This window comes from Triturus cristatus, chromosome 2_1 (assembly GCF_964204655.1).
Source record: "Triturus cristatus chromosome 2_1, aTriCri1.1, whole genome shotgun sequence".
Taxonomy (NCBI): Eukaryota; Metazoa; Chordata; class Amphibia; order Caudata; family Salamandridae; genus Triturus; species Triturus cristatus.
Window position 1 is genome coordinate 48371319 of NC_140581.1, and position 22164 is coordinate 48393482.

General features: G+C 44.4%; 1 protein-coding gene across 1 annotated transcript in view; it reads left to right on the forward strand.

Annotated features, from left to right (window-relative positions):
* LOC146863702 (vomeronasal type-2 receptor 26-like) overlaps window positions 1–13151 on the forward strand; it is a 230811-nt gene extending 217660 nt beyond the window's left edge. Inside the window, exon 6 of the mRNA XM_085636657.1 lies at window positions 12247–13151. Within this exon, the coding sequence (XP_085492783.1) occupies window positions 12247–13151 (905 nt within the window). The remainder of the gene's footprint in view (window positions 1–12246) is intronic.
* Window positions 13152–22164: the final 9013 nt, after the last annotated feature.

Genomic DNA, 22164 nt, shown 5'->3' on the forward strand with positions numbered 1-22164 from the left:
GTAATTCAAAAAACGAACAAGTGCGAACACTGAGAGATTTCCGTTCGCACTTCATTACATTTTTTTCCCTGAGAAGGAAAATATTAAATTGCACACGTCTTGGCAGCCGCCATAAGAGCTGTGATAAATAGTCATACCAAACTGATTATAAGCACCTTCACTAATTGGCTGGGAAGCATAAATCAGCAAATCTTCCATTTAGAAAAAATCTTAGACGGGTGCAATTGTCCTCATATCTCTATTTAATTGAAGTTCTCATACTTCAGGCAACAAATTATAAACATCTCAATCACTTGTCCAGTAAGTACATAGGTAGGAAGGGAACATCGAACTACATTACATACTTACAGAACAGAAAGATAACTTACCTTGTTTTTTCCTTTATCAAGACAGAGAATAGAATAGAACAGCCTGCAAGGAAAAGAACAAGTGATTAGAGAGAAGGCTTCTCTGGGTAAACACACACAACGCTCAAGAGAAGTAAGAAGAGTGGCAGGCCCAAAACTACTTACTGGTGAGATTAGTTATTAAATGTATATGTATCTATATTAAGGAAAGCAGTCTGTCATGGTAACAGATATATCTGACTATTTAATGTGTCTAGCCTAACAACCTGAAGAAGAAGATTAAGCAGGACCAGCAGTGTTTTGGAGCTGTCTCTTCTCTGTCCAATCCCCTTTCCCCCCTCAGAACTTACCTGCGATGGATTAAAACAAACCTAGCAGGGGGGGTCCTGAGAAGGGCATTGGGAGTTAGCGTCATTCTGCTCCTGTGTGATTCGTTAAGTTCCCCTGACAGACTGTATAAGGACAGAAGTCCAAAAGATGTTGGATTTGGGAGTCATTGAACCCTCAGATAGCCCCTGGGCTAGTCCAGTAGTCCTTGTACCCAAACCTCACACCAAAGATGGCAAGAGAGAGATCAGGTTTTGTGTGGACTGCAGGGGTCACAATCCAGTCACTAGGACTGATGCCCATCCCATCCCAAGGGCAGATGAGGTAATAGATACTTTGGCCTTAGCCAAGATTCTAAGCACATTTAACTTGACAGCTGGCTTCTGGCTGATCAGACTAGCTGTTGATGCAAAGCCAAAGAAAGCATTTTCTACCTCTAGTGGGCACTATCAATTTGTGGTAATGCCCTTTGGTTTGAAGAATGCACCTGCCACTTTCCAAAGGATGGTGAATCAAGTACTTACAGGCCTGGAAGACTATAGTGCAGCCTATCTAGATGATATTGCTGTCTTTAGCTCCACCTGGAAGGATAGCCCGTTCCACCTGAGGAATGTTTTGGAGGCCCTGCAAAAGGTAGGCCTAACTATCTAAGTGCCAGATAGGGCAGAGTCAGTTGTGTACCTGGGCCACCTTGTGGGTGGAGGCCAGGTTCAACCATTGCAGAGCAAAATCCAGACCTTAATGGACTGGGTTGCTCCCAGTACCTAGACTCAGGTGAGAGCCTTCTTAGGCCTGACTGGGTATTACAGAAGATTTGTCAAGGGGTATGGATCAATAGTGACACCCCTGGAAGACTTAACCTCTTAGAAAATGCCCAAAAAGGTTCAGCGGACAGATAGCTGTCAAAAGGCATTTGATGACCTGAAGCAGGCCATGTGCACTGTTCCTATTCTGCAAAGTCCTGATTACTCCAAAAAGTTCATTGTGCAAACAGATGCATCTGAGTTGGGGGTAGGGGCTGTACTGTCACAGTTGAATTATGAAGGTCAGGATCAGCCAGTAGCATTCATAGGCAGAAGGCTGACCCCCAGAGAGAAACGTTGGTCAGCCATTGAGAGGGAGGACTTTGCTGTGGTTTGGGCTCTGAAGAAGTCGAGGCCATAATTGTTTGGTACTTACTTCATTGTCCAGACAGACCACAAGCCCCTCCTATGGCTCAAACAGATGAAAGGTGAAAACCCAAAACTTTTAAGGTGGTCCATTTCCCTACAGGGGATGGACTATACAGTGGAACATAGACCTGGGACCCAACATGCCAATGTAGATGGACTCTCAAGTCTCTCTTATTGCTAAAACAGATGAAGGGTGAAAAGCCCAAACTTCTCAGGTGGTCCATTTTCCTACAGGGGATGGACTATACCGTGGAATATAGACCTGGGAGTAACCATGCCAATGCAGATGGACTCTCCAGATATTTGCACTTAGAACATGAAGACTCAACTGGTCAAGGTTAGTTTAATGTCCCTGCATTGGGGGGGGGGGGTTGTGTAGGAGAGAAGGATCTGCTTCACATGGTTACCCCCACTTTTTGCTGCTGTAACACTTTTTTTCGACATTAGTCTGGCTGGGACCCTGCTATTCAGGGTTCCAGCCTAGCTGCTTCCTCTCTAAATGGATTCCATGTACAGATTGGATTCTGAGGTGCCCTTATACGTCCCTAGTATACGGTATACTATTTACCCAGGGCATAGGTACCCCATAGGCCTACCAGGTGCCGAAGCATGTATTATGCCACGCCTGAAAAGCCCTCCAAAATGACACCACAGGTCTGCTACTGCAGCTTAGGTAAGGTGGTGTATGCACCCCTTACAGAGATATAGGTTCACTATATCTCACCTATCACTGCACATAGAAACCCTATAGCAGGCTTTATCAATCCTGAAGGCAGGGTGCTTGGTTATATGTGAGAAGGTGCCCAGGCATGAGCTGAGCCCCTCTGTAGCCTTCGGAATCCATCCTCCGGGGTTGTCAGTAGTGCTGCCTGACCATATACTCTTAAGTGCATTATAACCAAACGGTAAATGCTAACTTTGGACTGGCTGCATGGAAACATGTTGTGTTTGGTGTCAAATACCTTGGAATCATACCCCCACACCAGTAACTGGTGTAGGAGTATGATCCCACCCTTCTAGAGGGAGAGACATGACAGCACTGGTATACCCGGTAGAAACTTAATAGAACCCTGGCATCACAAAATGGATGCTGCAGCCACAGACACGGGTCTGGCCTCCTGCTGCTGACCGAAACTCTGGCAGGGGAGGCCTGTACAATAGGTTTCCTGTCACAGGGAGGTGTAACCAACTCCCAGACAGGCTGATGTGTATTGGGGCTGGGTGGGAGCACTCTCAGAGTGCTATGAAGTCCCTCACTGGCGGCACATTTGGTGTCCTTGTGCATAGTCCAGCTCAAACCGGTTCAGGAGCTACCAGCCCCTGCTCTGGCATGAAACTGGACAAAGGAAATGGGTGTAGCCACCCCTCTTTCCAAACTCTCCCATAGGTGGGTCCCCTGGGTTAGTCCAACCCCTTTCTTAAGTATAAGTAAGGAACCCCTGGCAACAGGACTAGATATCCCTGGACGAAACTCTGCAACTGAATCCTGGAACTTCGATGCTCTACTCAAGAATAGAGGACTGAAGAAATCTCCCTTGCGGTCAAAGAGTGACTCCCTGCTTGGCAGGCACCAACAAAGCAATTTCTGGTCCGCATCTCCGAAGCTCCTGCCAGACTCCAAAGTATCTGCAGCCCAGGAAGAGGATTTCTAGACTTCTCAGTAGCTGACCTGAGTCACCAGCGAAGCTGAGACCCGCAGCCCCATGAGTAATGTGGAACCGGATCTCCTGGTCACCATGCACATTTGCAAGTGCATTGACTTCTCGACGTCTCTTGAAGTTGTGGTTTGGATTACGTGTAACCCGAGCCCCTAGCACCTTCTGCACCAAAGATTGTGGGCCTACACTCCACGAGTGTTCCGTGAGCCCACTTCTTGCATTTCCACTCGAGGCTCCTTTGCGATCCCTGGTCCATCAACTGGTGGGTCCCTGTGAAGGCAACTTTGATTTTCCTTGGGCTTACCTGGTTTCTCCAGTCATGCCCTGACTCTCCACCACGTGGTGAGTCCCTCAGACCTTTCTGGTCTGCACCAAAGCATCTTTCTCTTTTCTGCGTGGGTTGCTGTTGCCAAGGCTTGTTGTGTCCAATCCAGGCACTGATACTGCAGCACTCGACATCCTTTGTGAAACATCTCAAATCCGGCTCCTGCTAATCCTCAATGCCTCATGGTCCTCATGGCTGAAGAGTCAAGCTTCACCTTCTGCGCCTGAAATCACCCGACATCGCTAGGCATTCGCCTATCGTGCCCCTGGTCACTGGCTAGTGAACCAGACTCTGTCCCTTCTGCTTTCAGGTTCTTCTTGACTTCGATCCAGGCTTGGATCTCTTCGGACACTTCGCATCTTCCCGGTAGCAGCACTTCTTCGCCATCTCCCATTGAAAACGACGACGCGACCCGCCACCATTTGACACCTATGAACCCGGCTTCCCTCAGTGTGGAAACTCGAGTATTCCGTGGGTGTTGACCCTAGAACTGCCTAAGTCCGAAAGGGTTTGGTCCTAGCTCATCTCTAAGTTTCCCATATCTTTAAAAATCTAACTGCGATTTTCCCCATAGAAGCTAACGGGAGCTCGTGGATGTGTTCTCACACTGCACACGGCCCCCGTGGGTCCCCTGTGTCACTACCTTGGGTGGTTCCTTGGGGTCTCAGCGATTCTGCAGGCTCTAGGCCTTGTGTCTAGTTAAGTCGTGGTTCTTATAGCACTATTTTAGTATATGGTTTGGCTCGCCCCTATAGCCTAACGTGTATTTGGCCTGTTTTACTGTAATATTTGAAGTGTAACTTATGTGTTTGGACCTCTAGCCTCATAAAGAGACTAGTGGGGTGTGTTTAGAAATAAATACATATATTTTATATATATACATGGTGTGGCTGCCTTTCATTTAGCCATTCAGGAGATTGTAGACTATTAAAACAAGCTGCTTTACATTCCTTCAAGACTTAGCCTGAAGGCTGCTCTCCATAGCTACCACTAGGATAGCTTTCAATAAAGGTTGTCTTTAACCTATCATCAATAAGGGGATGTTTGGACTGGTAGTGGACAGCATATACCAAGTCAACTTCTCACATGGGGTAGCATATGTACCCTGCACGCTGAACTCAAAGTATCTACTGATCCTCTCAGACAAATTAGCAACAGTTTATAAAATAAAATATGATAATCAATAAAGATCAACTATTAGACATATGGAGGCACCGAAAATCTACATTTAATTATTGTATGCTCTGTTTTTTGCTGCTTAAAATGCACTCTCGCATTGACTGCGTCCTGGTGTCCAAAGATGCAATGAACGTGGCTTACGCAAACATTGGCCTTTCCATGGTGCTTGTAAAACTAAAATTTCTAGACTGACGTCCTCCCTCCTTCTAAAGAAAATTTCCTTCTGAGACCTTGTCGAACACAATGAGGCATATTTACAAGCCCCTATCGCCACATGAACGTCAGCTTTAGCGACTTTCCTGTGGCGATAGTGACTCCGCCTTATTTACAAGGCAAAGTTAACCCTCTTAATGTGGCTTTACACCACCTTATAAATAAGAAGTCTTTTCGAGCTACACTTAGCTTGAAAGGGTTGGGCAATGGGTGGAATGAATAGAAGGCAGCGCCAAAATAAGGACCATAGAAAACCTGGTCTTAACATTGTGAAACAAAGAGAAATGTTTATTTCGCCTCGTTTTTGCTAAGTTTGTGCGCTGCATTGTACAGCTCGCATAGAAACATGGTGGATTTGATGTCCCAACCTGAGATCAGGCCATATATAGAAGACTCCAACCAGTTCAAACAGACAATACATAATAAACTCTTGTGACAGGTCTAAACACTCCTTTCAGATATTCATTGGTCATGCCACACTAGGGCTTGTTCCTTTAGAACCATTCTGGTGAAATAGTAAACATCCTGTGGGAGTGCTGTTAATTAAGCCAAGTTTTTCCAAAACTACCTATTTATATAGGGTTTAACCCAAAAAGCTGTTAACTTGTCATTGATTTTTACTCTAGTGATTTATGGACAGCATTTCATTAAAGAAGAGACAGGAGTAGAAAGAAGCCAATTGACATTCCTAGTCAAGAAATATGAAAGAACAGCAAAATAAATATTCATGACCTTTACTTCTTTTTTTTTCAGAGAAACATTAATGAGATAATTTACACGTCGGCTAATAATCTCCGTCATGTTGTTTCCTGGTTGTCATAAATAAGATGATAAGGGCTCCACACCTTTAACCACCACAATTTGCTGTGTGGCTGACACTGGTTGAATGTTGAAAACACTAAAAAGCATCACAATTATGGCTGTGGGCCTTTCCTCAGAAGCTCCCTTCTGACAGGCACCTGCCAAAATATGTGGGTACATCAGGGTGTGCTTGAATGTGAGCGAGAGTGTGTGTGTGAGAGAGAGAAAAAGAGTGTGTGAGTGTGTTTGTGATGTGTGTATCACGAGCAGGTCACAAGGTGGCATGGAAAGCATTAAGGTGAAAAGTAAACAATTGGCAACTGCAGCCTCCACACACTGATGAGGTGTGCATTGGCAGGCAGGTTGTGGATCCGGTCGCCTCCTTTAGATATCTTTTGAACTCTGACACAATGTTCATACTTCTGTGTTTCCAAACGTATATATATAATCCCAGGTCCAGGTCCTTATTTGTCATCAGATTCTATTTTATGGATGATGAACTAATAATAAAAACATGGATTTTGACTGTAGAAAAAATTAGTAGGGCTGAGGACAAAGGATAGTTTCCACAAACTGACAGAGTGTATAGGTTACCGGAACTAAGCGGGCCTCATCCACAAAGAAGGGCTTCAAAAATTCTACTCCATTATTCTAGTCTTAGATTCTCAGGAGTAACTTTCAGAAAGGAATTTACTCATGCTGAACAGACACCAGTGGGCTGTATTACACAAAATGCCCTGAAGGCACAACAGGAATGTGTTCCTGCTTTGTGCACCACCAGACCACTTTGTTATTGTAGAAGGGGCTGCAGAAACTGTTTTGCCCCCTCTGTAGTAATGATAGTGCTGGTGCACATACAGCACCAGTGGTGTTTCAAGAGGGCATTGCTTCATTTGCATGGGAGCTTGGCCACATCTAAATTGCTTTACCTCTGTGCCCCCGTCATAATATAAATGTTGGCTCAGAGGCAAATGCGCCTTTAAGAGGCACACTAAAAGTGTGCCATAAAAAGGTGGCACACTGAAAGCGTAAGCCATGGACACCACACACATCTCATTGCAGGCACTTGCAGCTACGCTGTGCATCCACCTGAAATGCAAGGGGCTCTCTCTCCTCTATGAAAAATGTGAGCAGGTGCAGCCTGCACAGTGAAACACTGAGTGTCTTTTAAACAGCCATCCCATGAATCACTTGATAGTACTGGCCCCAGGGCAACTGGAGGTTGCAGCTGCCTTGAGGGCAGCAGCACCTTCATAATGTTATGTTATGTTATGTTATCGTTTTGGAAGAGCGCAACAGCTGCCCCAGCTAAGAGGCGTCCCGGCGCTAAGGAACCACAGACACTATACTGAGGAAGAAAGGAGTGGGACAGACAAGAGTCCTAAGGGGAGGGGGAACAGGTGGCTCTTGCTGGCCTTCCGGAAGGTAGACAGGTTTTCCAAAGAACGGATGTTCAGTGGCAGAGCGTTCCAGAGCTTGGCTCCTAAAACCCTAAAGGAGCGACCAACAGTGCGGCAGAGCTTTGTGCGGGGCACAGTCAATAGGTGTTGGCCTAATGAGCGCAAGTTGCACTGAGGTACATACGGTGTAAGGAGTGGACACAGAAGTTCTGGGCAACCGGATTTAATGACTTTGAATGTAATGATGAGGGTTTTGAACTGGATTCGGGAATCAATGGGTAACCAGTGTAACTTTCGGATAGTAGCTCTATAATAAGGTTCACTTTCCCTGTTTGCACAATTGGCCCCTATTTGAAAGTGCTCCATGGCGCAAACAAAAAAAGTGTGCCCCAGGTGGAAAAGCTATATGAGTAAATAAGCTGAGATTGTGAATTCTACTATTAAAGTTTTTACTTTGAATATTTGATATTTGCATTTTCAATAGGGAGAAAGGGCTGAGCTGCATTATCAGTTTGCTTCCCCACCTCGTTTTGTCAAAAGTTGTTGTTTGTGATAGCTGTGACCTTTTAAATCGTGACTGCACGCTTTTAATCGTGATTGCACTTTTCCTTTAAGCGCACTTGTGTTGTCCTGAGATAGCAGAACTACAAGTGGCACATCACTGTTTAACGCATTTTTTGCACGTAGCAGAACTTTGCACACTGAATTGAATTCCCAAGTACTTACTGGGAGAGGATTCTGGACGCTGTTTGTTCCTTCTGCCATCCCAGACACTCGACCCAAGCGGACCCGGCTAGGCGGGTCCGCATTGCACCTAGGTTTGACGCGTCAGTCAGGGTGGGCGGGGCTAAGGCATTCAAAAGTGACGCTGAGACGACCACGCAGCGGGCGGGCGCAGCGGGCGCGCCAAACGTAAGGCTGTCTGCGCCCATCCGCGCCCGCTCAGCGCCCAGCGCCGGAACCCCTGCCCCTGCTCTTATCCCCCGCTATAGTAGAGGGGAGCTGCTGGCGTTGGATACTGCACCATGTAGGTCCCAGGATTGGGACCCTTGTGGTGAATCTTTAGAGCTTGGGTCCTGTACTAGATACGACTTTCAGAAGGAGGGGCAGCACATAGGGGTGGAAATGAGGAGGGTGAGGAGTAGCCAGCATATAGTAGTGGCAGTGAGTGAGCACCCTGCGGACACGCCTATTACAACTAGAACTAGAAGACCGCAAATACTGAGTTGCATTTTGGTAAATGTACGCTCTGTGCACAAACACAGCTATCAAATTTATGATCTGATCGAACGTAGTGCGCGTGACATAATCTTTTTAACTGAAACCTGGACGGACAGTACATCAGGTCCAGATTGGAACACTGCCTTACCTACAGGATATGTGGTTACCTCCCAGGATAGAATAGGTAAAAGACGGGGAGGGATAGCCATTGCACATGCAACACATCTAAAAGTTCGGACGGAGACACACTTAGATCTTCCTGCGGAAGTTTTCTCTTTTATGATTTACGTATGCAACTCCTACAAGTGTCAAGAAGTATTAGTCTATCGTCCACCGGGGCCTAAGACTAATTTTCCAGAGAAGCTCATGACTCCTAGAATCTCGGATAGATTACCATCCGTTCATGATTCTAGGTGACTTTAATTATCATCTAGAGCTTACGGATCAGCCAGAGCTGGCAGGGCTAATTGAAAATCTAGCAGCATTAGATTTTAATCAGGTAGTTAAGAGCCCGACGCACAGTTTGGGCCATACCTTAGACGGTATCTTTACTAACAACATGAACCTGGAAACAGTTGACATCATGATTCTCCCTTGGTCTGATCATAGGGCCGTCCTCTTTAACATTGCGACTGGAGCAACAGCATGCTCTCGGGGCCCTAGGGCATGCAAGCAGAAGATTAGACCATCTTCTCAGCTGACCACTGACAACCTCTGCTCTGCTCTGGAAGGTTCGCGTCTCATTCATAGCTCAGACTCATCGGAGGCTGCACTGCTCTTTAAGGGTTGGCTGACGGCGGCGGTGGACAAATTAGCACCCGAGAAGCTGCTCGGTTCTAGAAGAACTCGACCATCTGCGCCTTGGTATAACAAAGAGCTTAAAGCCCAGAAGACTATCTGTAGAAGGGCAGAGCGCAGGTGGAGAAGGGATTACAGTGCTGAGGGTAAAGAACAGTACAATTATGCTCTCTCAGCCTACAGGGCGGCAACAATCGCAGCCAAAAGCGCTTTTCTTGCCAACAAGATCAGGGAAGCCGGTAACTCAGCAAAGGAGCTCTTTAAGACCATATCTGCTCTTTCTAAGCCTCCCCAAGACAGCACATATCGGCCTGACCTAGCAACTTGTCAAAAATTAGCTCTGTACTTTCAGGAGAAAGTTCAGATTATCCAAAATGACTTTATGAGCTCTCCCACTAACGTGGATCGTGGCGGCCAGGAGCAGGTAGTTAATCCCAAGGATGACACGGGCCTTAGCAATTTCTCTCCCATTTTGGTGGAGCAAACATGTAGGTTGATTACCACGACAAAATCAGGATCACCTTTAGACCCTTGCCCCCCATCTGTATTTCACCGTGCGGCAGAGGTTATCGCTGGAGAGCTGTCTCCACTGATTAATCAAGTAATCGAGTCTGGTAGCTATCCTTCAAGTTGGAAGAGGGCAATAATTAGACCATTGTTAAAAAGAACTACTTTGGATCCTCACATCTTGAAGAACTACCGTCCGATCGCTGCACTATCCTTGGCGGCCAAGGTTATGGAGAGGGAGTTAAACCGGGCTCTAACAGAATATCTGGTTTCCCATGATCTGCTGGACCCTTCTCAGCACGGTTTTCGCGCTCAGCATTCCACGGAGTCAGCACTCCTGGTGGCAGCGGAGAAAATCCGTGGTATTGTGGACGGGGGAGGCAGGGCAGTGCTGGTGATGTTAGATCTGTCAGCGGCCTTCGACACTGTCAACCACGCGGTGTTGAAGCAGAGACTTCAGAAGATTGGTGTGCAGGGAACCACTCTGTCCCTCCTTTCCTCTTTTCTTGAAGGTAGGGAGCAGAGTCTGCTATGGGATGGTCTACAGTCTAGCACTTTCCAGCTACCCTGTGGGGTACCGCAGGACTCCGCCCTATCACCAACACTTTTTAACATCTATGTAGCACCCTTGGCCAAGCTCATTACGAAATATGGTTTTACCATTATTTCCTATGCCAACGATTCCCAGCTCATAGTCTCGACTGAGGACCAATCGAACGATGTGGCTTTTAAGTTCCATAGCTGCCTGTCTGAGATTATGAGCTGGATACGGGAGAGCTTCCTGAAAATTAATACAGAGAAGACTGAGATCATAGAGTTTGGCCAGGGCAGCCCCGTGTGGAACGGATCTTGGTGGCCGGTGGAGGCCGGGGAATGTCCTTGTCCCGTCCATAAAGTCAGAAATCTGGGTATGCTTTTTGACAATCAACTTAATTTTCCATCACATGTTAGCAACCTTGCTTCAGCATGTTCCTTTTCAATAAGGACGCTGCGGAAGATCTTTCCTTTCATCGAATCTAACCTTCGCAAGACGGTGGTGGTGGCTCTTGCACTATCGAGACTTGACTACGGCAACGCCTTGCTGTGAGGTATAAATAAGACTCAGATGAAGAGGTTGCAGACTCTGCAGAATGCTGCTGCCAGACTCCTGATTGCAGTACCCACAGACCAATCTATCACTAGTGGCATCAGAGCACTGCACTGGCTCCCAATCCAGCAACATATAGAATTTAAGGCTATATGTTTAGTGCACAAGGCTATTTTTGGAGGTGGAGCCAGGGATGCTCAGAAGCTTTTCACTCCTTATGTGCCCGGCCGGCTCTTAAGGTCTACTACACAAGGCCTCATTAAGATAAATCGGGTACGCAAGGTTAGATGGGGAGAGAGAGCTTTCTCTTTCCGTGCCGCTAGTCTTTGGAACAAGCTTCCCTACTCTATGAAAATATCAGGCAATCATCAGGCTTTCAGGAAACAGTTAAAAACATGGCTCTTTAATGAGACCCGCTGATGATGACAATATATTTCCCTCTCTCTCTACCAGCGCCAAGACGCTCCGGCATACGTATGCGCTTTATAAATAACTATCCTATCCTATCCTGTAAGCTTTGTGTAGAGGCAGTCCTTTCCCCTCACTCATTTGAAAAATAGGGAGCACCCTTTCCATTCCTGCTCTGAATTGGCAATTATTCCAGAGTTTAGTAGTAGTATCTTACATGCATTTCAATGGTAATAAATAGCCTGAAAAAATATTATCAAACACCCACATAATTTTGCAGACCTACAACCCCACAGGTTGCGCTTTGACTGCCTTGTTAATGAGTGTATGAATAGCAAATATAAATCTACCCTGTCAATTTTTTATTTACACATAACAAATGTATATCCTATAATTGTACTTATAAATCACAAACAGTAACAACTAAGTTAGCAAAATCCTTTTGTGAACCTGACCCAAAATAATGGATGTTTTTGTACAGGTTTTATGCAAACTCAAATTGATACTTGTGTCGGAGGTTGTGCAGATTTTGCTTAATGCAGCTCATGCTTCCATGCAGCCTCAGTCACACATTTAATTTTTATTGATTACATTAACACTTGTATAGTTAAGTTTATATTATGTGAATATCATATGGTCACTCAGGAAATTTTCTTCACCTGGGAGTTCCTGAAGATATTGCAATTCTTTACCTTTATGTATTACTTTATCCTTTAATAACAAACCATTATTGTAGAGCAGACAGTGGCATAATGTTATGATACCATTTTCATTACAAATGAGACACATGCTTTTGCTTTTAGACATGGAAAACTGCTTGAAATGCTCTGATGACCAGTGGCCCAATAAGAGGAAGGATGGCTGCATACAGAAGGAATTGGTTTATCTTTCATACACTGATAGCCTTGGTGTGAGTTTAGTCTCCATATCTATTTGTTGCTCCATAATCACAACTGGAGTTTTGGGGATATTTCTCAGATACCAGGACACACCAATAGTCAAAGCTAATAACCGAGATCTCAGCTACACCCTTCTTATCTCTCTAATGTTGGCCTTTCTCTGCTCCCTCCTATTCATCGGACGCCCTAGCTCATCTACCTGTCTGATCCAACAAGGTGCATTTGGGATTATATTTACTCTTGCTGTATCTTGTGTATTAGCAAAAACCATCACTGTTATCATTGCCTTTAATGCCACAAAGCCAGGAAGCAGCTTAAGAAGATGGCTGGGTACCCGGATATCTGCCTCTATGGTCCTCTTGTGCACGATGGGTGAAGTAGTAATTTGTGCCACCTGGCTGGTCACCTTACCACCTTATCCAGCCACTGACACACAGTCTGAAACTGGCAAGATGATCCTGCTATGTGCCCAGGGTTCTACCACTGCCTTCTACAGTGTGATTGGATACATGGGCATGTTGGCCTTTATGAGCTTTATTGTGGCCTTCCTAGCCCGGGACCTGCCTGATAGATTCAACGAAGCCAAGCTCATCACATTTAGCATGCTGGTGTTCTGCAGTGTCTGGGTTTCCTTCCTCCCTGCCTACCTCAGTACTAAAGGCAGGTACATGGTGGCTGTAGAGATCTTTGCTATCTTGGCTTCCAGCGCTGGACTGCTTGGCTGTATATTCTTTCCCAAGTGTTACATTGTTCTGCTTAGGCCCAAGTTAAATACAAGAGAACATATGGTAGATAAGAACAATTTATAGCCATATATATTGCTTTAGTGTGACTTTTTAAAACTGCAGGTTATGTTTTTTGTAGGCAATAGCATATTTGATTTTTATCACACACATCTCATCTTTTCAAATGTGTGTTGGCAGTTCTTTAAAAGACTAGTTACAACAATGTATGAGTTTATATGCAGAATGAATTGTAGTCTCTGTTTTCTGAAATGGTTCATCCAATTTGACCTGATTAGCCCCGTGGGTGTGTTAGTGGTTGTGTGGGACTCTGAGAGAACAACTGTTGTTAAAGGGTCATCACTTGAAATGTTTTACAGCCATCACATGGCCCAGATGCAGAGTAAAACAGTTGTGAATGGCAGGAGTCTAGGTCAAAGATGTTTGGGGTCTCATGAAAAAAAATAAACATTGCAAAAAAAATCTTTACGGTACTTGACTTTAGTAACGTGTCTTTAGATGAATGTGACTGTGCTTTCTCCTGATAAGGCTCATCAATTGAAATACATTGCCATTGATACCAAATTTAGAGTCTGGTGACTCTGGGTTCATCTAAGAAAGAATACAGACAATATATTCCCTTCCTTGGAAGGGTGAGGAGGTGGGACGAATGCAGGTTATGAAATGATCAAAGAAAGATGGATCTCTGCTACCTCTTGGGCTACAAAAAGCTTGACTTGCATCGTTGCTTTGTTTTTTGAGAACTGCTAAGTGTTAAAAAATTGAATAGTCTTGTAGTTCACCCACCACTCCGTATTCAGCAATTGTGATCAAGAAAGCTAAATTCTCTGTTGAATATTTCAAAGAGCAACAGAGAAAGAAAGGATTTGAAAGGCACCTAGGAGAAATGGTAGAACCAAATTACCGGGCAACTTAGGGACTGAAAAGTCACCAGTGTACATTTGGCTGTGTAATCCCCTGAGATACCTGGCTACTACAGACAAAAGCAATTCCTGGCATTTCAAAATAAATAAATAAACACAATTTAAGCTGGAATAGCCAAAAGTTAATATGTGATAATACCTAATTTGTGACTGTTCTCTCTTCCAGCGACACAGCAAGCCATGGAATAGCTAGAATTCTATATGACAAGGAATGCAAATATCAAATACACACCACCACATTAACTACCAGAAATTGGACATCTACTAGGGTAATCAGGCTTTTGAGGAAAGGTGTCTGGAATGATGAAGTCCATCAAGGACACCTTCAATTACACTCTCACAAAGATAATGACCTTGTATATTTTCTTGCACTGTTGCGTACAAATATGTTTATTCCTGATATGTTTCACCAGATATTGGAGTTTTCTTCATTCTCAGGATACAGGATCAACTGATCAAAAAGTGAGGTATTACCCATCACTCAAGTGCCTGTATGTTCCGATATCTGAAAACATGCATCCTGAGTGTGAAAAGACATTCATGTACTTCCTCCACTGGATGAAATTTAGTTAATTACCATGAAACTGAATACTGGTAGATTAGATAAACATTTTTGGTATGATACTACTGAAACTCTGGTCACTCCTGTCTGACATGGTGAGCAAGATCAGCAGTTTGCTTGGGATAACGGCAAAACACAACTTAGTACCTCAAAGCAATATCCAACATATCTGATTACAAATATGTGTTATTAATACACAACATACCAATTGGCATGTGCTGTCAATATGTCCAACTGTGTTTTGGATACAACTTGAGGGGGCCATTCTCTCCTCTCCTCTGTAAACGGAATGCAACTCATCTACTGGTAATGCTTTAAGGCTAAGAAAGCTGCCATTTGTTAATTATATATGTCTATGCCAGAATACCCATTTGGCAGCAGAAAAGATTTGTGACAAGAAGTAGATTATTTTCACTTAATGTAATTGAATGTTAGAGGAAAATTGTTTCATTAACACATTTTATGCTTCTAGTTACCTACTGGCGGTCGCCAGTAGGTAGTTATAGTTAGGACCCTGTTTCCATAGGAAAACCGCAACATTCTATTTTGAATAACTTTGGCGCCGGTCGACGAATCCTCGCGAAATTTTCAAAACGAATGGGGCGCTACGCTCCGCTCCTACCCTGAAAGTCTCGGGGGGATTCGTCAAGCGGGGGCTGAGATAAAAGGGGGGTCCCAAAACGCATTTTTCCCATGCATTTTTCCATAGGACCTTTAGACACAGCTACAGCCCGAACGGCTGAACAGAGTTCCTTGAAATTTGGCAGAGAGGTAGTCTACAGGTCAAGGAAGTGCCTTTTGTAGGTTTGGTGTAAATCTGTTCAGTAGATTCTGAGAAAATAGCCTTTAAATCAATATATATATCTGAGCCAGCTTACGGTGCGCTTACCGTGCGCTTACCGTACGCGTACGGTGACGTGCGCGAGCGCGATTCTGATTGGCTGTTAGATCTTAGTAAACATTCGAATAGGTCGAAACCAGGAAGCGGCGTCCGCCATTTTCTATCTCGCACTCTGAGGGGGTGGAAGAAAAACAAAGACAAAAAACATATAAAGGGGCCGTTTAGACAGCTCCCAACCACCTATCCTTGATGAAGGTGTCCTCAAAGAACCCCCAAGGCCAAAAATTCAATTTTAATTTTTTTCGAAAAATCGCCGATTACGCTTACCGTACGCGTACGGTAAAAAATAAAAAAAAAATAAAAAAATCCATATTCTCCACACCCCGTGTGCAAATGGTGCCCGAAGGTCACCATTTGAGCATGGCATATGGATTAACCATTGCACTTCAAAAAATCAAACATTACCTTTCACAACGAAGCGCATAATATGTCCTCCATGTGCGCACGGTGCGCGAAGCGCATCGTGGGTACATGGCCCATCCAGCGTAACGTGGGCACGCGGTGCGCATAGCGCACCGCGTGCCCACCCTGCGTGCACGGCACTAACTGCGTAAAGTGGGCGCGCGGTGCGCGAAGCGCACCGCGTGCTCACTGTGCGCGCACGGTGTGCGAAGCGCACCGTGCGCGCACGGAACGAACTGCGTTAAGTGGGCGCGCACGCCACGAATGGCGTAAAGTAACTTAGCATTTAAAAAACCGTACAAATTCACTGAAAAAACCATAGGTTTCACACACGTTATAGTTAGGAATTAGCATTTAAAAAACCTTGCAAATTCACTGAAAAAACCATAGGTTTCACACATGTTATAGTTAGCTGGACATTTTACTGATAAAAAACCAATGAAATTCCCCCGTTATAGTTAGTGCAGGCAACTATAACTCACGTGACCGCAATCCTCTGCTGATGCTAATACTGTATTTAGACACTTATTTGCCCATGTCTTCTTCCATTAAATTTTAGCTATACATATATTACAAATATTTTTTTTTCATAAAGACACATATGTCATCAGCAGAGGATTGCGGTCACGTGAGTTATAGTTGCCTGCACTAACTATAACGGGGGAATTTCATTGGTTTTTTATCAGTAAAATGTCCAGCTAACTATAACATGTGTGAAACCTATGGTTTTTTCAGTGAATATATATATATATATATAAATACTTTTTAAAGTGGTAAACCTAAAACAATTTAATATAAAACATTAGTATAATACAAAACAAAAAAATCATAGTTTTAATAAAACTAAATATAAATATATATTTATATGAAAATGTTATAAACATATTTATTTTCATATATATATATCACCTACTGGTAGTAGCGAGTAGGTAGTTATAGTTAGGACCTAGTTTCCATAGAAATTGTTTATTGTTTTCGCAATAACTTTGGTGGCGGTTGATGAATCTTTGAGAAATTTTCAAAACTTATGGCCCGTTACGGTCAGCTCCAATCTCGAAAGTTTCGGGGTGATTTGGCAAGCGTGGGCTGAGAAAAAAGGGGGGTCCCAAAACATGTTTTCTATATGTAATTTTCCATAGGAAACTTTAGACACAGCTACAGCCCGAACTGTTGAACGGAATTACACCAAATTTGGCAAAAAGGGTAGTACTTGGTTCAGAAAGCGCCCTTTTTTAAATAGTTCATAAATCAGTTCAGTAGTTGCAGAAAAATCAAAAAATAGAGGTAAAAAAATCAATTTCCCATAGGAAACTTTAGACACGGTTACAGCCAAAACTGCTGAATGGAATTGGAGTCGCGTCCCCAGCGCGGGGCTCAGCGCAGCCCCCTGGTGTGCACGTGAGGAGTGCGGGACTCCCAGCGTGGCCCCCTGGTGTGAAAGCGAGGGGTGCGCGACTCCCAGCACTGCCCCCTGGTGTGAACACGAGGGGTGCGCGACTCCTAATTGCACTGGGTGCATGACTCCTAACACAAAAATGTAAGATTTTTTCATTAAAAACCTATATTATATGTTAGATCTTGGGCGGCTGTAAAAAGAGCCCTTGTGTTTATTGGGAGATTTTTGTAGCTACATGTAAGTGCCGATGCAGAGTCTTAAGTTGTTGAGAAAGACTTGTTCCCCGTATCTGTGAAGTGTACACCATCACTCCTGCAGATACCATCCATATCAAAACGCAGATTGTTATTGTATATGGACCCCATACTATGGTCTCTGAGATAAGCAGAAACAACTTAATTGACATTTCTCCTAGCTTTCTCAATCTGTGGACAAAATTGATTGGGCCACTTCCATTTCTGTCTTTGGCATATGTTAGAGTACACAAAGGCAGTTTGGGGAAAAAGTAACATCAATTCTGCAACGGTGTCCTTTATTAGCATTTCCAGACCTACCCCAGTCAATGTGCCTAGGTCATTGCCACCACAGTGCACAATCACGAGGTCAGGGGGTTGGAAGTGCATAAAGGTTTTAACCAATGGCATCAAATGGTGCCGCTTCTATCCTCTCTGTCCAATCCATTTAATATCTACATTTTGCAAAGCTAGGTCTTTGTCAATACCTCTGCTTTCAGCATACCTTTTGCACCAGAAAACATAGCTGTGCCCAGCAATCCACAATTAAAGCATCTTGAAGGGATCTCTGTAGGTAATCAGAAGATGTCTGTAGCTGAGGTAGGCAGGTGGTAGAATGAAATCTATCTAAAATGGTGGACAACATGCTATTTTTAAGAAAGTAGAGATTTGATTGGAAGTTTAAGAACACTCTACATTCAAATATAGGGTGCATTTTACTTTGTTTAGAAAGCATGTTTCTTATTGCTTATTTTGAAATGTTTGAAAGGTACAGCAGAAAGGATAAGGGCATGCTTTGCAAGGCTAACCACACCTGTTTTTGTCATTTGCAACATTGTGTGGTGAACTTGTGACCTAGCAGCTAAGTTGAATGTTGCATGACCTGTTGCTATGGAAACTCATATTAAGGACATGGGGTGAAGATGTCAGTTGAAAAGTATTATTCTCTGTGACAAATGGAAAATCGTTTTTCAATTTGAAAACCACTGGGAATCAATGCCATTTGTGGGTTATGTGTATAGGATGGAAAATTATAGGGAAAGTTTGCCATTCCTGGTTTTACATTGGAGAGTGTGCTCATCTACATTCTCCGTGTGAAAAAGAAAATCCTGACTGAGTGTGTGAGATTTTTTATCCAACAGATTTATTTAAAAGGTGAGTTATATTTTAAGAAATGTATGTAATATAAATTTGACATTTATATGAAACTCTGCTGGTTAAATTGATTTATGAAATGTACAAATGTATATTGGAACAATATCTATTGTATTTGAACTTTGTTTAAAAAATAGAATGTGTACTAATAGATATATTATTAAGTGTCTTGAAAGGTATAGTTGAATGATCCGTCTTATTATTATTAATGGGTTAAATATGCATGACAAATGTGTATTTTCAAAAATGTTTATATAAGGTGAGGTTTATTAGGCATGCATATTTTTTGAGTAAAAAGGTATAGTTTAATAAAATGGCATTAGTATGGATAGTTTGGTAAAATGAGGTGACACTGTGCTGTTTGCAAATTGATCATATAAGGTGTTAATGATTACAATTCTGTTATTAGTTTGTACAGTTTGAGTGGTTTTAGAAATCCTCATAAAAAAGGTGTTGTTGATTACTCTTCTTAATTAAGTCTGTTGAGAGGTGCAGTTTGATCATGTTGCATATTTCTACATTTAATTGGCAACATGTAGTTCAAAACAAAACCACTAGATGTTCCTCTTTCTGGTATGTACTAGTTGTCTTCTAAAGTAGATAGTATGTCATGAGTCATGTATTTGTTTAGATTGTATTTATATAGTTGTATCTATATTTACTGAATTAATGAGAGGTACCTGATAGATTACAGGAGTGCACTTGTACAATGATTCAGGCATGAAGAGACACCATGCTACAGTCAAATGTGCACAATGTATGCAGGCCTCTAACCCCATGTAGACTACTGATTCACTCCTGCAATATTCCAGATAGTACTCATGCAGTGCCCCAATCACACTACCAGTCTTTGTCCACTCTTGCAATCATCCTGGCAGAACTATGATCTTATCTAATGTCTGTGCCAAACACAAGCACTTATAAACTCACCCTGCTGTCAACTACCAGCACTATATCTACTCAGTCACTGTGTATGCACTTGTATAATGATTCAGGCATGAAGAGACACTGTGCTACAGTTAAATGTGCACAATCTATGCAGGCCCCTAACCCCCTGTAGACTACTGATCCACTCCAGTAATAATCTAAGTAGTACTCATACAGTGCCCCAATCACTCTGTCGCTCTCTCTCCACTCATGCAGCGCTACAGTCAAATGTACAAAATCTATGCAGGTCCCTAACCCCATGTAGACTAATGATTCACTCCTGCAATAATCCAGATAGAACTCATGCAGGGCCCCAGTCACACTACCAGTCTTTGTCCACTCTTGCAATAATCCTGACAGAACTATGTCCTTATTTAAATGTCTGTGCCAAAACACAAGCACCTATAAACTCACCCTGCTGTGAACGACCAGCACTCTACCTTCTCAGTCACAATGTTTTCACTTGGACAATGACTCAGGCAGGAAGAGACATCATGATACAGTCAAATGTGCACAATGTATGCAGGCCCCTAACCCCCTGTAGACTACTGATTCACTCTTGCAACACTCTAGGTAGTACTCATGCAGTGCCGCAATCTCTCTTTCATTCTCTCTCCACTCTTGCAATCATCCTCACAGAACCATGCCCTTATCTAATGCCTGTGCCAAAACACAAGAACTTATAAACTCACCCTGCTATCAACCACCAGCACTCTATCTACTCGGTCACTGTGTATGCACTTGTACAATGATTTAGGCATGAAGAGACACTGTGCTACAGTTAAATGTGCACAATGTATGCAGGCCCATAACCCCCTGTAGACTATTGATCCACTCCAGTAATAATCTAAGTAGTACTCATACAGTGCCCCAATCACTCTGTCACTCTCTCTCCACTCTTGCAATCATCCTGACAGAACCATGTCCTTATTTAATCTCTGTGCCGAAACACAAGCACTTATAAACTCACCCTGGTGTCAACTACCAGCACTTTACCTACTCAGTCACTGTCTATGCACTTGTACAATGATTTAGGCATGAAGAGACACTGTGCTACAGTCAAATGTGCACAATTTATGCAGGCATCTAATCCCCTGTAGACTACTGATTTACTCCTGAAATAATCCAGATAGTATTCATGCAGTGCCCCAATCATACTACCAGTCTTTGTCCACTCTTGCAATCATCCTGACAGAACTATGTCCTTATCTAATCTCTGTGCCAAACACAAGCTCTTATAAATAAGCCTGGGCAAAGCACTACGCTACGCTCGCGTAGTTTGCGAAGTTTGCGCTACTTCGCACTACGCGAATTGCGCGTAGCACAGTGCAAACACGCGTAGCGTAGTGTTGCGTAGTGCAACGGTCATTTTTTGCTTGCTCGCGGTCCTCAACGTCAAGTTGGCGAACGCGAGCAAGCAAAATGACATCCCGTGATCCGGGAAAGCGCCGACATGACGTCGGGATGCTCGCATCCTGCCATTCACGAACCAGGAAGTACGATTCGCATCGACGTCATCCCGCACGGAGAATATTTTCCGGCAGCCAAAAACTGCCGGGAAATCAGGACGACGCAAACAAGGAGTACCTGCACGCGACGGACAGACATGTACCCGAACCTACGTGTCATCCCGGCCGTCATAGCAGTCGACCTCCTCTACAGGTTACGACGCAGATGCCGCAGAAGGTCAGAACAACAAAGGGAGGGAGGAAGGGGGGGGGCAGGAGCAGGGGCAGGCCACAAAACCCCCACCAAAGTCACACAGCACACATGCCCTGGACATACCTGACCCCCAGGCCCTGGTCACTACAAGGGGGTGGGGGCGTGTCCAGCAAAGCCAGCGTCCGCCACAACGGAAGTGGTTGACGACGCGAACCGGTAACACAACAATACAGGTACGTCCCGTACCCACGCCTTAAGAGCGTGGGTACGAATCGTACCATGCACACACCTACGTCACCCCAACAATGGCCTGGGTACGGCCCGCACAAGCATTCCACAGCGTGAGTACGGATATGTACGGACCGTACCCCCACCCCCGTATGCATGGAGTGTACCCCCCATGCCAACAGTGTATGTACGTATGGACCGTACCCCCACCCCGTATGCATGGAGCGTACCCCCACCCCAACCGTGTATGTACGACCCGTACCCTCACCCGCGTATGCATGGAGCGTACCACCCATGCCAACAGTGTACGTACGGACCGTACCCTCACCCGCGTATGCATGGAGCGTACCCCCACCCCAACAGTGTATGTACGACCCATACCCTCACCCGCGTATGCATGGAGCGTACCACCCATGCCAACAGTGTACGTACGGACCGTACCCTCACCCGCGTATGCATGGAGCGTACCCCCACCCCAACAGTGTATGTACGACCCGTACCCTCACCTGCGTATGCAAGGAGCGTACCCCCACCCCAACCATGTATGTACGACCCGTACCCTCACATGCGTACGTATGGGGCGTACCCCCCATGCCAACAGTGTACGTACGGACCGTACCCCCACCCCGTATGCATGGAGCATACCCCCACCCCAACCGTGTATGTACGACCCGTACCCTCACCCGCGTA